The 19,413-nt window shown below is 39.3% G+C and overlaps 4 protein-coding genes across 8 annotated transcripts; 3 read left to right on the plus strand and 1 right to left on the minus strand.

Moving 5' to 3' along the window:
• Nucleotides 1-680: 680 nt before the first annotated feature.
• LOC140768955 (NADP-dependent malic enzyme-like) lies at nucleotides 681-6,418 on the minus strand. Of its 3 annotated transcripts, none has more exons than XM_073109443.1 (20): nucleotides 6,324-6,418; nucleotides 5,824-6,032; nucleotides 5,166-5,286; nucleotides 5,012-5,086; nucleotides 4,740-4,891; nucleotides 4,549-4,654; nucleotides 4,406-4,471; nucleotides 4,157-4,252; nucleotides 4,008-4,079; nucleotides 3,832-3,915; nucleotides 3,599-3,697; nucleotides 3,247-3,294; nucleotides 3,004-3,057; nucleotides 2,815-2,913; nucleotides 2,300-2,389; nucleotides 2,136-2,213; nucleotides 1,823-1,897; nucleotides 1,655-1,745; nucleotides 1,105-1,233; nucleotides 681-1,024 (listed from the first exon to the last, which is right to left on the minus strand). In XM_073109443.1, the coding sequence occupies exons 1-20, from the start codon at nucleotides 6,351-6,353 to the stop codon at nucleotides 936-938; spliced, it is 1,863 nt and encodes a 620-aa protein (XP_072965544.1). In that variant the 5' UTR covers nucleotides 6,354-6,418; the 3' UTR covers nucleotides 681-935. The 3 variants fall into 3 exon arrangements, with proteins under 3 accessions (XP_072965544.1, XP_072965545.1, XP_072965543.1); XM_073109444.1 differs by having other exon boundaries at nucleotides 5,824-6,048; nucleotides 6,324-6,382; XM_073109442.1 differs by having other exon boundaries at nucleotides 5,824-6,056; nucleotides 6,324-6,376.
• A 1,144-nt stretch (nucleotides 6,419-7,562) lies between these two features.
• On the plus strand, nucleotides 7,563-9,953 carry LOC140768679 (small ribosomal subunit protein eS24z-like). Its single transcript, XM_073109041.1, has 5 exons — nucleotides 7,563-7,732; nucleotides 7,826-7,867; nucleotides 7,986-8,156; nucleotides 9,510-9,596; nucleotides 9,737-9,953. The coding sequence occupies exons 1-5, from the start codon at nucleotides 7,658-7,660 to the stop codon at nucleotides 9,776-9,778; spliced, it is 417 nt and encodes a 138-aa protein (XP_072965142.1). The 5' UTR covers nucleotides 7,563-7,657; the 3' UTR covers nucleotides 9,779-9,953.
• Nucleotides 9,954-10,031: 78 nt separating this feature from the next.
• On the plus strand, nucleotides 10,032-12,230 carry LOC140768678 (clavaminate synthase-like protein At3g21360). Of its 2 annotated transcripts, none has more exons than XM_073109039.1 (3): nucleotides 10,032-10,532; nucleotides 10,601-10,854; nucleotides 11,643-12,230. In XM_073109039.1, the coding sequence occupies exons 1-3, from the start codon at nucleotides 10,170-10,172 to the stop codon at nucleotides 12,055-12,057; spliced, it is 1,032 nt and encodes a 343-aa protein (XP_072965140.1). In that variant the 5' UTR covers nucleotides 10,032-10,169; the 3' UTR covers nucleotides 12,058-12,230. The 2 variants fall into 2 exon arrangements, with proteins under 2 accessions (XP_072965140.1, XP_072965141.1); XM_073109040.1 differs by having other exon boundaries at nucleotides 11,697-12,230.
• A 3,775-nt stretch (nucleotides 12,231-16,005) lies between these two features.
• LOC140769314 (auxin-responsive protein IAA16-like) lies at nucleotides 16,006-19,028 on the plus strand. 2 transcript variants are annotated; one of them, XM_073109978.1, is made up of 6 exons: nucleotides 16,006-17,005; nucleotides 17,094-17,259; nucleotides 17,829-18,079; nucleotides 18,230-18,377; nucleotides 18,515-18,578; nucleotides 18,688-19,028. In XM_073109978.1, exons 1-6 carry the CDS (start codon nucleotides 16,687-16,689, stop codon nucleotides 18,727-18,729), a joined length of 990 nt encoding a protein of 329 aa, XP_072966079.1. In that variant the 5' UTR covers nucleotides 16,006-16,686; the 3' UTR covers nucleotides 18,730-19,028. The 2 variants fall into 2 exon arrangements, with proteins under 2 accessions (XP_072966079.1, XP_072966080.1); XM_073109979.1 differs by having other exon boundaries at nucleotides 16,010-17,005; nucleotides 17,832-18,079.
• The last annotated feature ends 385 nt before the right edge of the window (nucleotides 19,029-19,413 follow it).

The following is a 19,413-nucleotide window of genomic DNA, read 5'->3' on the forward strand; positions in this document are numbered from 1 at the left end:
TGATGCATTAGCTAGAAATGATCGAAATTTGAGGATAACACACATAAGAGTTAGCGAATTAAAGAATGATCAATTGCTTGGCCACCACCAATTTCTCACGCGTTAGTGGGTGAGCGGACCACCCTTTAACCCTCATTCTGAGGTATAAAAATTGGTCGTGTGACGAGAAATCTTCGTACTAATTGTTTCGTCAAAATACTTGGTTAGCTTGTAGATTTGGGTACCTTTCTGGTTGACTCCTCCTTGGGTGCTTGAATCGTAGGAATTGGATTAGGATATGCTGCAGAAAGGGAAATGCATGACACCAAATAGTTTGATCATGCTTTACTAAGCAAAAAACCAGTAGTTGTGACTTCCCAGGGAGTTAGCATTGTATGCAAGCAATTTACTGAGAGATCTTCTCATTTCTGAACATTGCTACTGATGTCATTGATGTGGCAAGGGAAAAGACCATGATACAAATATAGGTGATAAATATGAGATAAATTTTATGTTTTCATGCCCCTGTAGCCAAAGACGCCAGTTTTCAGTTATGGGGTATGTGAAGCATTTCTGTCACATTTCTGACTAAAAGTTTAGATGAGATTGTTATAGGATTTCTCTTGTAATGTTGGTCTGGACGGGCCCCTGATTACAAAATACATAGCGACCATTGAAACTTATCTACTTCTGCAGTTGGATAATAAATCAAGAACTGAATCTTCCACACTGCTTCAACAGGCAAAGATAACAGAATTCCTTATTTATAGCACTTAAATAAGAAGGGAAATCAAGGGAGAAAGATACTTTCATGTGTCCCAGCAGTACAAGATCGTGAACCATGCCGACATAGAAGTCTACATGACTTTGCAACAGGTATAATGGAATCAATTTTGGAACAACAGCACCTAGATGTTGAAGATGCAAAAATATGAGCGTTGCTAGCCTCCGTGAGTTTATCGGTAGCTACGGTAGAGGGGAGTGTACATGCAACTCTCTGCATATTTCACCAGGTCTCGCGGGCGAGGGAGGCGACTAGCTAAGCCTATAAAAAGAGAGAGGAGCTATAAGTTCAAGGGAATAGTAAGAATTTCTTAGCAAAACAATCAGCATAAGGGAACATACCGAGTTCGTAAGCTTTAGCAGCCACATTGGCAGCAATTTGAGCAGATATTTTTCTGATATTTGTGAAGGGAGGGTAGATCAGCCCTTTATCAAAATTCTCCTCTGTTACCTGTTGCGCTAATGCTTCCGCTGTTCCAAGAAGATGAAGGATTGATTAACAAACAACTTGATTGGTTGCTCATACCTATATATGAGTTAATAAATCATAGTCCTTTTGTCATTGTACAAGGAAATTCCTTGTTAATATAAAATTCAAATGCTTCTCCAGAACAGAGGTCACCAACTTGTAATGAAGGAAAGAAATTAAAACATCATTCATCGATTTCAAACTACTACTAGCAGCTTCCAGTAAAAGCTAAATGTAGGAGCTACATAATTGCAATATCCTCGACTAGAATAACAGTGAGTGGACCTGGTTGATAGTCTCACCATCCTCTCAGAACACTTGTTGGCTAATTCTTTTTTGCATATTTGAAGTCAACTAAATAAACAAAGTTAAAGGACTTGGGAGCACATCGAGGAGGTAGAGTTACTTCTGAAATCTACTTACAGGCAGCTAGAAGCAATTCATCATGTACACGGATGGCTCCAGAAATGACCAGACCAAGACCGAAACCCGGGAATATGTATGCATTATTTGCCTGAAAGAATAACATGCAAATGAGATAAGGCATATCTCCAATTCAGCAACCTCCGTGGCAAGTGGCAGACTTCAAACCTGGCCTGGCACAAAAATCTTTCCATCATATTCAATAGGATCAAATGGACTTCCACTAGCAAATATTGCACGACCCTGTGAAAAAATAAAGTTTAGTCAAGAAAGCTGTTTTCTGATCCAAGTTGCACCTTAAGCCTGAATACCATCACGTCTTCCTTTTTTTCTCACTATTACTGGTGACATAGCTAGATATATTTTAACATTAATACAATATAGCTAACTCTTTCACAATGGCATCAGACATCCAAGGAAGGATTAAGCAGAAATCACGTCTTCTTCATAGGGAGAGGACCAACTTAAATATAAAAGTTACCTTACTCCAATTATATGCTTCCTCAGCAGTACATTCAGACTGTGAAGTTGGATTTGACAAGGCGAGAATGATAGGTTTCTGCATTATAAGAACATTTTGGTGCTGTTATTAATTGAATATGTAATCAAATGGAATGAATGGGATAAGCATGACACAAAAAATACCTCATTAAAGGAAGCCATGGCTTCAACTACATCTCGTGTGAAAGTTTTTCCAACTCCAGAAGTTCCAATCAGTACAGTTGGCTTGATGGCCTATGAGAACTCAAATTCAAGATTCTTAAAGCACTGTTACTGATTTTTAAATGAAATAGAGAGATGATTGACCAGTAGTAGCTAAACAGTAAATCACATGCATCAGGAGGCTGTTTTATTGGAAACCAACAGTCTCTAAAAGTTGTCTCACAAAGATATTGAACATTTGTAGTACAACTACATACCCAATCATATGCAACTCTCATCGTAAAAGAAAATCAATTTACGTTCTAATAGCAATGAATGGTGTCCCTCTAACTAGATAAGACAGTAGGGATGCTGCCTTGTTATGAGGTGTTGAGGGATTCAAATAACCGCGTGCCCAGATTTGCAGGGATGACTTGTTATTTTGAAGATCTTCATACAACATAATTAATATAGAGGAATAAGAGTGCTACGAGACTCATGTTTGAGGAACGTCATACCTGGACAGCATCTAAGAGGTTTTTCAAAGGTCCGTGCTCATGTGCCCAAGGTTTCTTGAAGTGTTGAAGGGACTCCTTCCGGGAGCTGACTATCAGTCCCTATATTAGAAGAAAAAAATTAAGGTTAGTTGGACAATGAACATAATATATAAGTAGCATGTTCAATGTCTTCATTGCTTGATTCTCCACCTTAGAGTCCACAAGCCAAATCTTCTTACGACTCTCTTCAATTGGAGCATTTGTCTGGAAAGCAACCAAAAGAGTAAGTAAATTCATTAAAAATAGCACAAATTTTATCAGTACTATAAATTGGTCAAAAAAAATAAAATCAAATACATCTGCCTAGATGAGTCTTTCCTTTTTCTTGTTTTTGAGCACAAGCAGATGTAGAGTAATCAAAAGCTTGTAGGATAATGGTTCAGTAGTCAGTACCTGTCTTGAGATCTCAAGAGCAATGAGTTCTGCAATACCAGTTCCAGCCTGTAGAAACAACAAATGAAATGCAACAGAGGTAGCTAGTAAATATACTATGAACTAGAGAATGGTTCATTTGCCAGAAGAATAAATAGAGTTATCCTGATCATTACTTTATATGAAGTAACATTCTGTTTGGCATTTTGTCTTAGATTAATACTGTCTTTTGGTTATGTAAACTCCACCCCTTTTATACTAGGAGTAAGAGTTATCTATCTCCACAACCTAGTCCAACTATTTGGACTGGCAATGATAAGGTAGTATACGGAAACACTATAAACAAGCCAAATAAAAGGAAAAACAAACTAACCTCACCAGCACCAAGGAATAAGTAAGTGTGCTCTGCTAAGGTTCCCCCGACCAATTTCAATGCTGCAACAAGACCTGCAAGGACTACAGATGCCGTTCCCTGCAGCTCAAGAATTTTGTTTCTTAAAGAAATAGCAGTAAACTTAACCTTATTCTGAGTAAACAATGAACTCAACAGATACTAATGGGACCAACTTTATGTGAGTTTACAAAAATAAAAGGATATGGTGTTACCTGGATGTCATCATTAAAGACAAGATGTGTCTTGCTATATTTTGCAAGCAAGTCAAATGCATTATGATTAGCAAAGTCTTCAAACTGTGAGAATAAACAATATACTGAGTTTCTAGTAAAGTTACGTAGAACTCATCTAATTCTAACAAGTATGGCATTGTCTTATTGTGACTTACCTGAACGAGGACTTTCTCTCCATAGTTTTGCTTAACAGCACACATGAATTCATGCAGTAGGTCAGCGTACTCCTAAATCACATGTAAATCCACAATTTAGCAATTGAAATGATACGAGCTTGTTCAACAGTTGGACTGATTGTGTATACCTGGCCAGTAGCACGCTTTTGTTTTAGCCCAATATAGAACTCATCATTTAGAAGCTTCTCATTATTTGTCCCCACATCAATTGTGATAGGTAAGCACTGCAAAATAAATAACAACAATGACATCATATTATAACTTCAAGTTCTTACTGTACTATTCAGAAGCCATAGCAATTAGCAATTAACAAAAAGGGAATAATGTAATGAAACAAATATTGTTATAATAAAATCAGTAAGAAATGAATAGCTTACAGCAGATGGTCGTAGTCCTCCAAGGGCAGTATACAGAGAAAGTTTGCCTACAGGAATTCCCATCCCCTGCAAAATAAAAACAATTGTAAATCTAGATCAGTAAAGATCTCAAACCAAATGGAGAACCATTGCAGACGTTTTACCTGGCAACCAAGATCTCCAAGCCCCAAAATGCGCTCACCATCTGTTACCACGATAACTTGAATGCTCTTCTCAGGCCAGTTCTTCAGAACTTCAAGAATCTTTCCCCTAAAATAATAGCCTGCAAATCAGTGTACTTGACAAGAAAACGGCAACAATAATTCAAGAGCAATGCAACAAATTGAAGACAAACTTCTCTTTTAAACTGATATATAGACCCTGTGGGCGCCTGAAGATGCTTCCATATTTCTGGCAAGCCTCACCAACCGTCGGTGTGTAAACAACTGGGAGTAACTCCTCCACATTGTCAATCAGAAGTTTGTAGAAAAGCCTTTCATTTCTCTCCTGAAGAAAGAATAAATTTTGAGATTAAACAATTAATGGTCACAATTTCAAATTACCTATAAATCTTAAATTTAATGAAAACACATTGGGAAAGTGTAAGAGGAAGATTTCGGCAATTACCTGAAGGTCCATCATTGCTGTATACCGCTGCAACGGGACCTTATATTGGCGAAGATTGTGCATAATCTTCTTTTCCTGAATAACAAAAACAATTATTGTAATTGTAGACCATAGAAAGATGATAAAAATTGCTCCCAAGTTTAACGATACGCACCTGAAGCTCCTGACTCACGACTACTGGAGGCAAGAGACCTCGCAAATAGTGGGCATCTCTCTCATGCTCGGTGAATGCAAGACCTTTGTTGTGATGTGGATCCCTTAGTAAAGTGTAACCGCTAATGAACAAGTAGAGAACTAACATTAGATAGCATCACTCGGTTATTTGATTGGAAAATTCCCAAAAAATTTCTGTAATTCTCAAGGCATCTAGTATTGACTCCATTACAACTTCATATTCTAAATTAATCTAGTAGATGATGTTTAGCTGCTATATTTGGCAACAGAATATATAATAAACAATAAAAAGAAAATCTTAAAATATATGCATATCAAATTTAGCTAAGATCCAAAGCAAAGCTAGTTCTCGTTTTGGAGAACTACCAAGCACCTAGCGAACGTCGTCAGTAAAGTGTATGAAAAAACGCAAAATTTGGTATTAATTCAACAAATCGGATATATTGGGAAAATGTGAGAATTGAAAAATAAAAGTAACCTCGGATCTACCAAACCATATCGATCGGAACAAAACGACTCACCGATGTCGCAAACAATTGCATTTCGCGAATCAAGCAAAGAATAATCTTAAAAGTTGAAAACATTTAAAAAATATCCAGATCAAGCGAAGCAAATAGAAGGAAGCGACAGGATCCAACCTAGCAACTGAGGTGGTCCACGGCGTCATGAGCTGCTCCTCCGTGGCGCGATCCTCGCCGTACGCGTCCTCCACGCCGCCGCCAACGGTGCTCTTGGGATCCATCAACTCCTCCACCTCCTCGTTGGTCTTCTTCTCCATCACGAACCCTCTCGAAGCGCACAACCGCACCACCACCGGTAAGCTCACCACCGCCTCTACCGCTCTCCTCTGCGCGCGAGACAACCTATCGCTCTCAACAATAACACACAAAGGCAGTAGGCACCACGACCCCTTTATAAAGACACCCGATCGTCCCAGACTTGAATTATTATATCTCTCGAGGGGTAAAGAGAAAAAAAAAATTAAAGCGTAGAAGGCGGGGAGAAGCGAGCGTTGTGTGAAACGACGATGAAAAACCGGTGTGGAATGGAGATTGTTTAAGACTTTTTAGTTACAGGTTAGATGGACTGTTTTATTTAGCCTTGGCGGTGTAATTATGACAAAAGTGAGGGGGTTTACCAGAGAGCTGCTTCGATTGAGTGAGAACATCGCGGGAGAGGAGGTTGGATTTAGAAAATGTGACGCTGAGTGTGGAAACGGGAAGGGAGATAGGGTGGGTGTATAGGAAGGGAAGATGAACACGTGTCAACTTTTTGGAAATATAGTCAAATGCACTTTTACATAGAGTTATTTGGTGCTGGAAAAATTGGATGCAAAATTACCGGCTTGGGTTGTCTAATTTTGACCGTTAAATGTTGGGTTAAGCACACAAAATTGATAGTGATGAGGACGTGGAGGAGGTGCATCTCCGATATTTCGTTCATAGAAAGCACAATAAAAAAAGATTATATTATATCAAACCCAAAGAAAATATAAAATAAGCACTACTCAAGTCTTCTTCGTGACCATTGTGGATCATGTAGCTTTGAAGTACGCCTAAAGAAAAACATAGCGTATTTTATTTCAACATCTTTTAGCTGGTCTCTTTCCCGTTTTAGTGTGAACCAATAGCAATTACACAATGAAAATTTTCGGGTTAACGCGTGAATCTATGAGGATGGATCTACCAAAGATTTAATAGCGATGGTCCAAAACTATAGGTCTAGAAGAGACCACAGGCTATAACTACTTCAATGGTTAATGCGTTGATCCGATCGAGTTAGAATGATCGTGAATCGCACCTCTTTACGTGTCGACCAAAGTGGCAGGACAACAACCAGTTAAAGTTCTTGTAACACTTAAACGTACAGCTCCGCTCTGAGTTTGTTTAATAAGGATGATAACAAATTGCTCGAGGAGAGGGAGCACTGCAAATGCCAACACGGTGTTTCAATTAAAAACAAAGAGGAGATTCGAATATTTAGTGCTACCAGGCACGTCATTTCTATTTAACAAAAGGAGATTAACATTTTGCAAACGTGGTCTGAAGTTGGAACGTGTGTGAATATGTTGGGGGAGGATTAGCTTACTGGTCTGAATACTTTTGGATTATTAGAAACTAAACTCTTTCACACGTCATCTTTTTTTTAAAATTTTAAACCATGTTTAAAGTTGTTTATATCAATCAAAGGGTATAAATCAATGGTAGAAAGATACATAAGTAACAGCAATATATATATATATATATATATATGGTGCGTACTCTAAGATGTTCTTTATCTTGATAACAAGGGCCTAACGCATTAAAGACTAGGCCCAGGCCCATGGGATATCTACTACGCTAACAATAGTCATATATAATTGCCGCTGCATTCTAGGGTTAGGGGTTTTGTGTCTGCAGCTTCGTCTTCTTCCTCTTGTTCATCAACAGTTCGCGCCGGCGAGAGAGAGTTTCTTAGAAAGAAGGGGAAGGAATGGCGGATACGAAGGCGGTTACGATCCGAACCAGGAAGTTTATGACCAACCGGCTTCTCTCCAGGAAGCAATTCGTGAGTGCATAAACCCTAATTCCTCTTCTATCCGTCCTTTCTCTGGAATAGCGAAACCCTATTTCTCTGATCTAATTTCTCTTTGTTATTTAGGTTATTGATGTGCTTCATCCCGGAAGGGCGAATGTTTCCAAGGTATTGGATTCCCATCTTATCTCATATTTTTTTTTATTTCTCTGGAATCGGAGCTTGCCCCTCTTTGTTCTTTGCTTTGAATCAATTTGTTGTTTTGGTGTGATTTCTCCACTGGAAGGCGGAGTTGAAGGAGAAGTTGGGGAAGCTGTACGAGGTGAAGGATCCCAACTCGATCTTCGTGTTCAAGTTCAGAACGCACTTTGGAGGAGGGAAATCTACTGGATTTGGTCTTATTTATGACACGGTTGAGGCGGCTAAGAAGTACGAGCCTAAGTACCGGCTTATCAGGGTAATGCACCATCTGAATCTTATAATCTTGTTGATAAAAGACACTTTTTTTTTTGTAAAAGTTTTGGTAGGTATTATTAATCATGAGAATTGCTAGTCGTACGAAATGAGCTGATAATTGATGCATGGTGGTTTGCTTTGATACTTGTTTTTATTATTGCGTCGTGAAGTGTCCTCGCTGGAAACAGTTCTTGGGTTAAAGAAGTGTTTTTCGGCCCATGGTCACAATGTTCTGTTGCTTGCTAATGAATGAGAAATAAACTGGGCACTTACAGACTTTGTATTGGCATATTTATTCTGCGGTTAGTATGCAGTTGCATAAGCTGATACAAAGATGTTCACTTTTAATCTTTTCAATTTGTTTGGTTAGATAGATCATAGGGAACTTCAAGGTCCTGTCTTTTTTTTTTAACATTTTAAGGGTCAATCTGTCTACGACTCATCTTCTTTCCAGGAAGTCAATAGAGTCCTCTGCACGCCAACAAACAAACCTAGTCGTTAGCTCCTATAGTACTTAAAAGTATGGGAAATAAAATGATACAGTCAATTTACCCATTCTATGTTGGTTTTCCAATGCATTAGTTCAAGCAAAGTTGGAAGGCTTGCAAAACTTAAGTTATAGCGGAGGATTATTCGCCAACTCTGTTAAGTTGGCCAAGTTAATCGCATTAAATCTAATGTAAATTGCCTTTTCCCTTTATCCTATGTTTTCTTATTTGAGATGTCATTGACTGTTGTGTAATCTAAGACATTTATGCAGAAAATGCCAGGAAAATAATGCCCCCCCCCCCAAAAGAATACATCTCTTTGATATAACCTTTCTATAGCCTCAAGCTTCTAATATAGAGGAAGGGAATATTTGTTTTTGTGGTCGCATACCATAATATTAACTTTCGAATGATCTAATTCATAAATTAGCTCCTCTTTGTTGATTTGTTTCTGTGAAGAAATCTAGTGAACTCACATTATCTACTGTGTGGTCAGGGACCTGATTAAATTTGATCTCCTTTACAATATAAGATATCATCATGCTCGTGGGAGTATTGCTACACTACATTCTTCTAGATAATGTAGTGATGCATGTTATCTTTCATTACGCTTGTTCTTTCCATATGACAACTTTTTTTTCTTAGAAAGTAAACATGAAATTGGATTTGTCTTAAGCTGGTCTAGCATGCTTTTTGTACAATCTAAATATTGAATACGCCAATAGTAGGCATCAGACGTTTCTCTGTTCATTGTTTTCTCATTTTCAATTCTTGCTTATGTACTGAGACAACATCTTTGATTGATGATGCATACTTTGATATGTGCAAGATTCTTCCTTCTGATTTATATTATATTCGTTTGACAGAATGGGCTTGCGACAAAGGTCGAGAAGTCAAGGAAGCAAATGAAGGAAAGGAAGAACAGGGCAAAGAAGATCCGTGGAGTAAAGAAGGTGGGTTGATATATTATTTTTTCTTGCACAGCTGGTTTCCGTCTCAATTTGATCACAGTTTTGAGTTTTTTCCGTTTCAGATACCTGCATCTGAGTTATTTATTTGACTAACTAATTCTCTTCCATTCATTGATATTCAGACAAAAGCTGGAGATGCTGCCAAGGCAGGGAAGAAGAAATGAATGAACTTGTTGTTTGTCTTCTGTTTTTGTGTTACGTTCAGTTTTGGCTGTGTTAGAATGAACATTGAATTCCAAGCACTGTGTCTTAGATAACCTATGATTCGTAGGAAAATTCTGTAATCTGTGCATTCGATTTTATAAAAGATCGTTTTCCGGTCTGGAGGTTATCGTATCACATTTCAACACGTAAAATACTTCTTCCTCTGTGCCACGGTGGTGTCACGATATCCTTTTGGTGGGGCCAACTATTTCTGGGCCGGATGAGCCCAAAATCTCGGTCAGGTTCTTTTCACCCCCATCCACTCTCTCTTTCACCCCCATCCACTCTCCAACCTTGTACTACCCTCAAAAATCTTCTCTCTAAATCCCGACCAAGTAAGCAACCAAATCAATGGCGGAAGCTTTCTTCGTGGAGTCTCAGATCCCCGAACAGAAAACCATCGAAGGCATCCTCTTCCCCGCCGTCCTCACCCCGAATCCATCCCTACCTCTCGACCGCCCCCAATTCTTAGACGCCGTAAGAGCCCACAAGCCCCACCTCGAGTCTCTCCTCCGATCGAGCGGCGCCGTCCTCCTTCGCGGCTTCCCGGTCCGTTCTGCCGCTGATTTTGACCGCGCCGTCGACGCTTTCGGCTATGACGAGCTCCCCTACGTCGGCGGCGCGGCCCCTCGCACCAACGTCGTCGGCCGCGTCTTCACCGCCAACGAGTCCCCGCCCGACCAAAAGATCCCTTTCCACCACGAGATGGCCCAGGTAAATTTTTTGCAAATTTCCGTCTAGTCCGTGGAACTTTCCAAAGTGAGCCCTTTATATGTACGAAGGTCCCGAAGTTCCCGGCGAAGTTATTCTTTTTCTGTGAGGAGGAACCAAGGGCAGGAGGGGAGACGCCTATAGTTTTGAGTCATTTCGTGTACAAAAGGATGAGGGAGAAGTTTCCAGAGTTTGTCGAGAGATTGGAAAAGCTTGGATTAATATATACGCGAGTGTTGGGGGAGGGCGATGACCCGTCTTCTCCAATCGGCCGTGGGTGGCAGTCCACGTTCTTGACCAAGGATAAAGCCGTGGCCGAGGAAAGGTTTGCCTGCATGTTTCATATATTACTTTGCTTCTATGGCATTGGTTATCTTGGCTTAAGTACTATTTTTCATGCATCTGTCAATTGACATATCAAATTTGTAGGAATTAGCTTTACTTGAATCAACAAGGGCTTTTGCTTATAATTGTTGTAATCGATGTATGTGGCGCTAGGTCATGCATCTAGTTATGACCATATTGTCAAGAAAGTTCAAAGATCTGTAACTCCTCATGCCTCCTTGGTATCTTATTACACTAAGTAGGTATATTGAGTGAGCTATCAAATGATCTCTCTCTCTTAAAAGCTAGCATGATATTGAACTGAATGATTTTGCTCCAAAAAAAGGTTATTGAATTGAGTGGTCCTGATGTAGAAGATATTATAATAGTTATTCAATGAGATTATGAAATTATTGATAGATTATTACAAGATCAAGATGTATACCTTTCCTGAGAAGCTGTTGGCACCAAAATATCTATATTATCTGCGAAAAATAGGGTTAGAATGGTAAACATGGAAGAGAAATTTACAGTTACCAGTGTGCCATCAAGTTACCAAAGTGAGTTCCTGGCAACTCCATCATTTTCGATGCAATATAAAGAGAAACTTACCTAAATACTTTCAGACTTTTGAAATTCTCAGGTATGTGAGCTGTATTATTTTGGTAGTTTTTAGAATGAGTGTACTATTACGTTGGGTGCTTGCCTGTATATGTACAACAAGGTAGAAATTTTCTACATTCATCCTACACATATTTACATATTTATCTTATGCTTTTAACTATCTAGGTGTTTAGTGGCGATGCAGTTTGAACTTAGCATTGTAGTTGGCCAATGTTGTAGGGCTGCACGACTCGGTATGAAGTTAGAATGGACGGAGGACGGTGTGAAAACAATAATGGGTCCTATACCGGCTATTAAGTTTGATGAAACCAGGGGAAGAAAGATATGGTTCAATAGTATGGTTGCTGCTTACACAGGCTGGAAAGATGCTCGCAATGATCCTGTCAAGGCAGTTACTTGTGGAGATGGGGAACCATTGCCTGCTGATCTTATAGATGAGTGCTTAAAGATCCTTGAAGAGGAATGTGTTGCTATACCTTGGAAGCAGGGTGACATCCTTTTGTTGGATAATTTGGCTGTTTTACACTCACGTCGATCCTTTGAACCTCCTCGACGCATTCTTGCTTCACTCTGTCAATGAGATTGCCTTTCCCCCCTTTTCTAGAATTTTCTGATACTAATTCACCTCCATTTTCTTCATCTAGCCTCCCTTCCTCACACATTTGCCCGCAATAAGCAGCTTTCCTGCTTACATATGTGGTCCTTCATGTACAAGAGCAGGTTATTGGTAATAAAGCTAGTTTTTCAACACCATTGTTGTAATCAGCTAATTATAATTGCATTCTTAAGTGCATAATTCGTCATGTTGTTTGTTTGTTTAAGATCATCAAAATATATTCTTCAAGTACTTAAATCTGGATATCTCTTGCTTTTATCAACTTCATTTTGAGTAGATCTTGCGGCAAGGTTAGTAGTGGTAATGTCTGTAGATAGACCAGGAAACGAGCTATGTCTCTTTCTAGACGTCTCCTTGGTATTATTGATTACTCCTAGTTTATCTACTTGCAACACAGTAAAAGCCACAGTTATTAGAGTAACACTAACTTCGACTGTGTTTAGTTAATAAGAAGTGGGATGGAGGAAGTGATAAAAATTTATAGTTAAGTCATTTTTAATAAGTAATTATGATTTATTAGTGTTTAAGAAAAGTGTTGGATGAATGTGAGTAATTCTTACTACTTTATTATTATTATTATTAATTTTTCTACACATCATGGAGTGATGAACTTTCACAAGTTCTTATTTTTTTATAGTACTATTTAGTAACCAAACACATCCTTCAGTAAACATACCTATGAGTCCGTTGATCTGTACTAGATTTACTTAACATATGACAAAAATATAAGTTGGCACGAGCCAAAAAAAAAAACTTGAGTAATGTTTTGTTGATTTAAAAGAGCTTAATGCTCTACATATTATAGACACTTGAGAGAGATTGGTCTCCCCCCAGTTGTGAAAAAGGAGGATACAATTAAACTCTGGAGGCCGAGGAAGACGACCTCCAGAAATGACTAGCAGTGTTGAATGCTGTTCCTAGGGGCCAAGGGGTCACTGAATCCTTGGTTTGCCCTCCATGAGGAGGGGATGAAATCGAAACCGACTTAGCACTAACCAAAAGGATGTTGCCACTGCTGTCTCTAGCAACGGTCCATATTCCAGCCAAAGTTAACTTTGATGATGTCTCAATTAGGAGGGGTCTAATTCACCAGAATCTCTTTGTTACTGGTTGTGCCGTCGCAGTCAAAATATTTCCTAATCATCTGTAAGGACAGCTAGGTAGTGATATTTGGACTTTGGCTAAGGCCTTCAAAGCAAAGTTTATTTCTAGCTTTCTAGATCCATATAACGGTGGTGATAATAGCCTTAATTTTCCTAGTTTAGCCTCCAAGGTGGGACCAACCATAGTTGAATGATCAATGGTAAAGGAAGCATCGAGGTTCTGAGCCACAACTTCCTATACCTAACCACGAGTTATTTCATCCCAAAATCCACACATTGGGCAGGGATCACAAGGCCCAATATGCATGATTGGGATTGGAGGAGGACCTTAGTATGGAGTCTACCTCTAAGGGCCTATGAAGGAAAAAAGCTTCACTCTAGGATTACTTATAAGCTTCCATAATACTGTACGAAAGCCTTTGAACTGGATTTTGTGCCTATTAAAATTGTAAATGGCCTCAGCATAAAGTCTCCTGTTCCAGGAGAACCAGCGTCCATCCAGTAACGTATTGCACTACAAATAAAACAAATTACCTTGTTACTTTTCCTGCAGTTATGTAGTACATGCAACAGAGTGACTAATAATAAACAACTCAAAGTAACTGTTCTCCTGTGTCATTTTTATGTCGGCCACCAAACATTCGGTTCTATCCAGATTGGGCGGAAAGATCGAGAAAAGTAATACTATCACTCATCACTCATCACTCATCAGCAATAAGATCACTTCAAGCTTGAGCTTTCTATTATCACAATCATCCCTTCATCATCTGTAATGTCATGTAAGCGTGCTTTGAGTCTCTTTCAGAAGAAAAGTGTAATGGGCTTTTAGCTGCCACTTTGATCCCAAAGTCATTAAGCGTCATCTTCAAATTTGGATGCCTTTCGATTCATCATCTTGTAGGCTAAGTGTACTGTACACGTAATAAGCTAATAAACTATTCGATAGGGCTCCTTTTTAGGTTTAAGTAGATCGATCGATCTCAAAAGCATTAACTTAATTAAGAGGTATTAATTAAACGGCTGTCTTTATAACAACACTGTTGTGGGCCGGTTTTTGTACCACATCATCTGCCATGGCGGCAAAATAGGGGACCGCCATTAGCTAGAGAAAAACAAGCATGTTTGCATTATTGAACACAGCTGCTTGTAGCTTTTTCTTCTCTCCACTTCACTTCACTTCACTTGAAAACGTGGCGTTATGTACGTCCAAAAGAGAGAAAGAAGAACACAAACAGCAGCAGCCAGAGAGACGAGAAGGATAGATGTGTCGATGTATTATTGTGTCTAGTTTATTTGTTTTAACTCACAGCTATGGATCTGATCATATGAGAGAGAGAGAGAGAGGTGTCTTTATTTGTGTAATCATTATTTAATTACCAGAAACTTTTATTTTATTAAGTGGTCCCATATGGAAATGTAACGTCGATTCCTCCTAATCCTAAATCCTAAATCCTAAATCCTAATCCTACTTAGAGATCTCGATCGATCCAATATTTGCAAGCATGCAATATAAATGGGCAGTACTTCTTCAAGTGCGGAATAAACATCGATCTCTTCAGGAACATTACAGTCACAAAGAAACTTAGAGACAGGTACGTTGCACTTCATAAGCTTTTTAGAGAGAAGGTGATGAGTTGATATGACATGAAAGCATATTCATCTACCCATCTACTATGATTCACCCAACCCCCCAACTCGAGCACCTGATGCTTCCTAGGATTGGACGGTCCAGATTGGGGTGCCGAGAAGCGGGGTCACGAGCCATCCACGCATACGGCTGAAGTGGGTCCCTCCCCCTCCCCTTGGATCTCCTGCCACTGGACACGTTTTGGTCCCTCATTGGCTGGAATCTGCACGCGCCTCTTTACCGGGATCGACGGGCTGGAGCCCGTCGCCACCATTTATCTCCTGCCACGTTGACTCGATCGGTGATCCCAACCTAATCAAAAGACCTCATCTTTATAAATATTTTCAATTCATTTGGTTCTTTTATATATATATATATACCAAGTAACAACACCCTCTGTCATTTTTAATGATCCCCAAAAGAAAAAAAAAAAAGAAGAAGAAGAAGTGAAGTACATTATTTAACAAATATGATCTCAATATCATTGAAGTAAAAAGAAAGAGGGTTTGAACTTTCTTGAGCCCAACGTTCGTTCGGATAAAAAGAAGGCAGTGTTAGTAATTATCTTTACTTACTCGCCTTCTCCTTTCCCCGAGGATGTGCGAGGTGTCTCGCAAACCGAAGCTCTGCTGCCCCGGACAAGATCATGGGATTTGTGTGTTTCGATAGGCAGTTGATCTCCTGCACCCCCCGGATGCAGCAAATTCCATTCCAACTTGGCAGCCCAAATTAATCATTTCCTGTATCCTGACTGCACGAGATTCCTGCATACAGTTTTTCCGGGGAACGAACGCTCTCATGCTTCCTATATCATGCAGATCTTTTCCATTGCAGCCCTACCATTCTCCCCCATCATTATCTGTAATTTACCCTCTTCTTCTTCTTTTTTTTCTAATGAAAAATTAACTTACTCTTAAACACATATGCAGATTTTGTTACATATGAAAAGCTTTATTATATGTTATCCAAACTTCATCTTTATCCCATTAAGTAATGCTAATATATATAGTAATGTAACACTTTCCGAGTTTATTAGAGATGCGTCGAATTTGGACTTATCCGGGACCAAACAGTGTGGGCCTCACATGATGATCTAACTAACCTTTAAGTGAGGATTAATTAAATGTGTCCTGATTAAGATTTAGAGAGTATTAACTTTAGATTACTAGTATTACTTTTTCTTCCATAAAGGAGGACGCAGAAGGGGAGAAAGAGAGACAAGAGTCAGAATAGTGAGGCACAAACATCTCAATCCTTGTGCTTGGGTAAGTGCGCAGTTGTCACAGAGGCACTCATCTCCTCAGCTGCTACCACTGTCGAAGACTTGCGTGAGTAATGGTCTAATGCCCTTATACGGATTGGTTCCAGTCTTGGAATCTCTCATGGTTGCTCTGCTCTTGTTCCTGGTCTGATCATAATCTCTGTTGCATATATATATATATATATATACAGGGAGAGAGAGAGAGAGAGAGAGAGAGAGAAGAGGAAAGAAGAGTACAAGCCACAATTCAAAAGGCTGGGGAGATTTCTTCTGTTTTATTGTCCTCTCAAGATCGTATTTTGATAGTTTTGGTGGTTAGTAATTGTTCTTTCTTATCTGGGTTCTTGATCTTGTGGCTTGGGGTTGTGGGTCTTGGGGGAATGAGCAAGCTTCGGGGAGGGGGAAAGAAAAAGGATGACCACTTTTCTCTGTGGCTACTCAGAGGTTTCTGTCCCTTGTGATTCGGATCGTCGTTCCAATCGATAACTTGTTCTTGGATTGTAAGCTTTATCTGGTTCTGCTACTGGTTGCAGTCTTGGAAGGTAGTTTGTTAGTGTCCCCTTTTCTATCCCTTGTGCTTGGAGTTGAACCAGGAGAGAGCAATGGAGGAAGAACTCAGGAGAAGTTTAGATGGATGTCCACAGCTGCTTCATCTCATTCGACACGAGAGAAGTTGGATGGTAAAGACCAAGATTGGAGGGGGCAATGGTTTTGGAGAAGCAGAGGAGAAAATTCTGCAGCTGAGGCTTGGCCCCCCTGGTGAAGATGACTGGGTTGTGGAGAAGGGGAAGAGAGAGGACCACTCTGTTAAATCTCTTCTGTCTCTTGGCGGCTTCTCTAAGGTTGCTAAGAGCAATGGTTCTAACTCTTGTTCTGGAGCCATGAGAGGGTTCTTGGGTAAAGTTGAGTCCAACCCACAAGGTATTGCAAGTATGCTTTAGTGTCTGGGTAATCTACTTACTATGGTTTTCTTCACTTTTAATATCTTCTTCTTCTTCTTCTTCTCTAGATTTTTATCAGCAACAGGAGAAACCTGGATTCATTCACTTGCAGACCAACTCAAATGGGAGGAGGGCCGAGCAGCAAAGCCTTGAGAGAAAGGGATGTGGTCCTCCAGCTACCCATGGGGCAGACACTGGGAAGGCAACTGTAGACAACAATAGCTCTCAGACAAGGTACAGATTGTAGCCTCAGCTACTTAGATTAAACCTATTCCTTCGTAAATAGAATAACTGATGGTTATCTCTTGCTTTTTGTATACACATATGCTTGCTATGTATATATATATCTTTTTTCTTTGATCGATCATTAGTGCCAACCATGGGCATGAGTTGGCAGGACATAACTACTGTGTCTTCTCTTCTCTGGTTTACTTAAAAGATTGTGCACTTTCCTTGGTGTAATAGAATAGTCATATTTGAACTCTTCACAGCAATAATATGGCTGCGATCATTGTTGCTACTTTTATTTAATCTTGTCTTTAAAATTTATGTTTACTTCTCCTGGTGCCCTCCTTGACATGACAATCAGTTGTATATTATATATATATATTTATATATTTGACTTCCTCTCTATTAACGGATGGATGTCTATCAAAATCTCATCTTTCCTGAACTCTTCCGAGGTGCATTGCATCTTCTAAGTTCTATGGATGCCTAGTTCGTAAACTAATCTGGATTTTTATTAAGTGTTCAAATAGTATGTACATATATTGAGTCTTATCCTTTCGTTGTTGTTACGTTAGCAGAACTGCGACTGCCCCTGTTGTTGGATGGCCTCCTATTCGTTCTTTCAGAAAGAACCTTGCTTGCTCCTCAAAGACACAGAATGGTAACACGGAGACTGCTAGTAAGATTGAGACTACCAGGAAGGGCTTATTTGTTAAAATCAATATGGAAGGAATCCCTATTGGTCGAAAAGTGGACTTGAAGGCCTATGATAGTTATGAGAAGCTCTCATTGGCTGTACACGAGCTCTTCCGAGGCCTTCTTGCAGGTATATGTATATATATGTTGCTCAAATATATTTGATATACAATAATTAAGCTTTGTTATTTATTGCTTTTTCTTCTCTTCTTTTTTATATTGCGCTTGCTTAGTTCCATCAAGTACTTATTCGAGGTTTTTTTCTCTATACAATATTTAGCCCAAAGGGATACTCTTTCTGCTAGTAATCCAGAGAGTAGTGAAGAAAAGCAGGCAGTCACTGGTTTACTAGATGGGAGTGGTGAATACACTCTGGTTTATGAGGACGAAGAAGGTGACAGGATATTGGTTGGAGATGTTCCATGGGAGTAAGATTCACTTTATTTTCTTCCACCTAATTTTCATTTGCTCCATATATTCATGGCATACAACCCAGTGTTTGTTGAAATAAATTATATCTCTTTGTTTGATGTATCTATATCAACTTTTCCTTCAATTCTTGCAGCATGTTTGTTTCCACTGCCAGGAGATTGCGGGTGTTGAAGAGCTCCGATATATCAGCAATATTTGTAAGCCTGCATGCCAGATCTCACTATGTAGTTTTAGCTATTCTCACTGTCAACATGCAAATTATTGTAGTTAGATCTCATTGAGTTCACCTTGTTCTTGCTTTTCCAGTTAAGAACAGTCGGCAGGAAAAGAACAGCAACTCAGCATTGAACAAGACAAATGAGTCTTCAGTGTTTCGGTAGCTCGTCTAGAACTAGAAGCATTTGCTTACTTTAGCTGCGATTCCTGAGCAGCGAATAAGTTGGCCCTTGCCCTCCTTTTTAATCTTTGCTGTAAAGCGATGATCTTGAGATTTTTCATCGCACTTCTCTTGTTTGCCTCTTTTCCTTCAAGAGAAATGTAGTTCTGAAGGAATTGCCTGTGGAAATTAGTATATTATATGTAAATTTACTACCAAAATTATCTACCTTTGGAATCACGAATGCTATTATATTTACTTTATTACTCAATTGAATGCTCTTTATCAGAAAATGCTCATTTGTCATTAGCCCAATCAACTTGTATCCTTTCATGTGCTGCTTATTCTGAGGAATGATTCACTATAAACCCAATCATTCTGAGATAAATCCTAAGATTGCATGAACAATATCAAAATGGAGAAGAGGAGAAGAGAAGAAAGAGGCAGTCCATATGCTGGAAGAGGTCATCATAATCCAACTACATCTTAATCTAAACAATTGGCCCAGTATTTCCAGGTTTTGGCATCCTCTGCAAATTAACAAACTAATTAACTAGTTATCTGAAGCTTAGTCATGAACATAATATACACCTAATTTTTTACAGACCCTGCTTGCAAGGACAAGCCAAAGCTCTGAGTTGGATTAACTAACACTA

Source organism: Typha angustifolia, chromosome 10 (assembly GCF_048772165.1).
Source record: "Typha angustifolia cultivar Huaian chromosome 10, ASM4877216v1, whole genome shotgun sequence".
Lineage (NCBI taxonomy): Eukaryota > Viridiplantae > Streptophyta > Magnoliopsida > Poales > Typhaceae > Typha > Typha angustifolia.

Excerpts from the sequence above, each read along its gene's own strand:
- LOC140768955 (XM_073109442.1), bottom strand. The coding sequence starts at position 6,353 with ATGTTCTCACTCAATCGAAGCAGCTCTCTG. Across the intron at positions 2,214-2,299 it reads CCATGGCTTCCTTTAATGAG|AAACCTATCATTCTCGCCTT; the intron begins GTATTTTTTGTG and ends CTTATAATGCAG. Across the intron at positions 1,898-2,135 it reads AAGCATATAATTGGAGTAAG|GGTCGTGCAATATTTGCTAG; the intron begins GTAACTTTTATA and ends ATTTTTTCACAG.
- LOC140768679 (XM_073109041.1), top strand. The coding sequence starts at position 7,658 with ATGGCGGATACGAAGGCGGTTACGATCCGAACCAGGAAGTTTATGACC. Across the intron at positions 7,868-7,985 it reads GAAGGGCGAATGTTTCCAAG|GCGGAGTTGAAGGAGAAGTT; the intron begins GTATTGGATTCC and ends CTCCACTGGAAG. Across the intron at positions 9,597-9,736 it reads AGATCCGTGGAGTAAAGAAG|ACAAAAGCTGGAGATGCTGC; the intron begins GTGGGTTGATAT and ends ATTGATATTCAG.
- LOC140768678 (XM_073109039.1), top strand. The coding sequence starts at position 10,170 with ATGGCGGAAGCTTTCTTCGTGGAGTCTCAGATCCCCGAACAGAAAACC. Across the intron at positions 10,533-10,600 it reads TCCACCACGAGATGGCCCAG|GTCCCGAAGTTCCCGGCGAA; the intron begins GTAAATTTTTTG and ends ATATGTACGAAG. Across the intron at positions 10,855-11,642 it reads AAAGCCGTGGCCGAGGAAAG|GTGTTTAGTGGCGATGCAGT; the intron begins GTTTGCCTGCAT and ends TTAACTATCTAG.
- LOC140769314 (XM_073109978.1), top strand. The coding sequence starts at position 16,687 with ATGGAGGAAGAACTCAGGAGAAGTTTAGATGGATGTCCACAGCTGCTT. Across the intron at positions 17,006-17,093 it reads AGTTGAGTCCAACCCACAAG|ATTTTTATCAGCAACAGGAG; the intron begins GTATTGCAAGTA and ends CTTCTTCTCTAG. Across the intron at positions 18,080-18,229 it reads CTTCCGAGGCCTTCTTGCAG|CCCAAAGGGATACTCTTTCT; the intron begins GTATATGTATAT and ends TACAATATTTAG.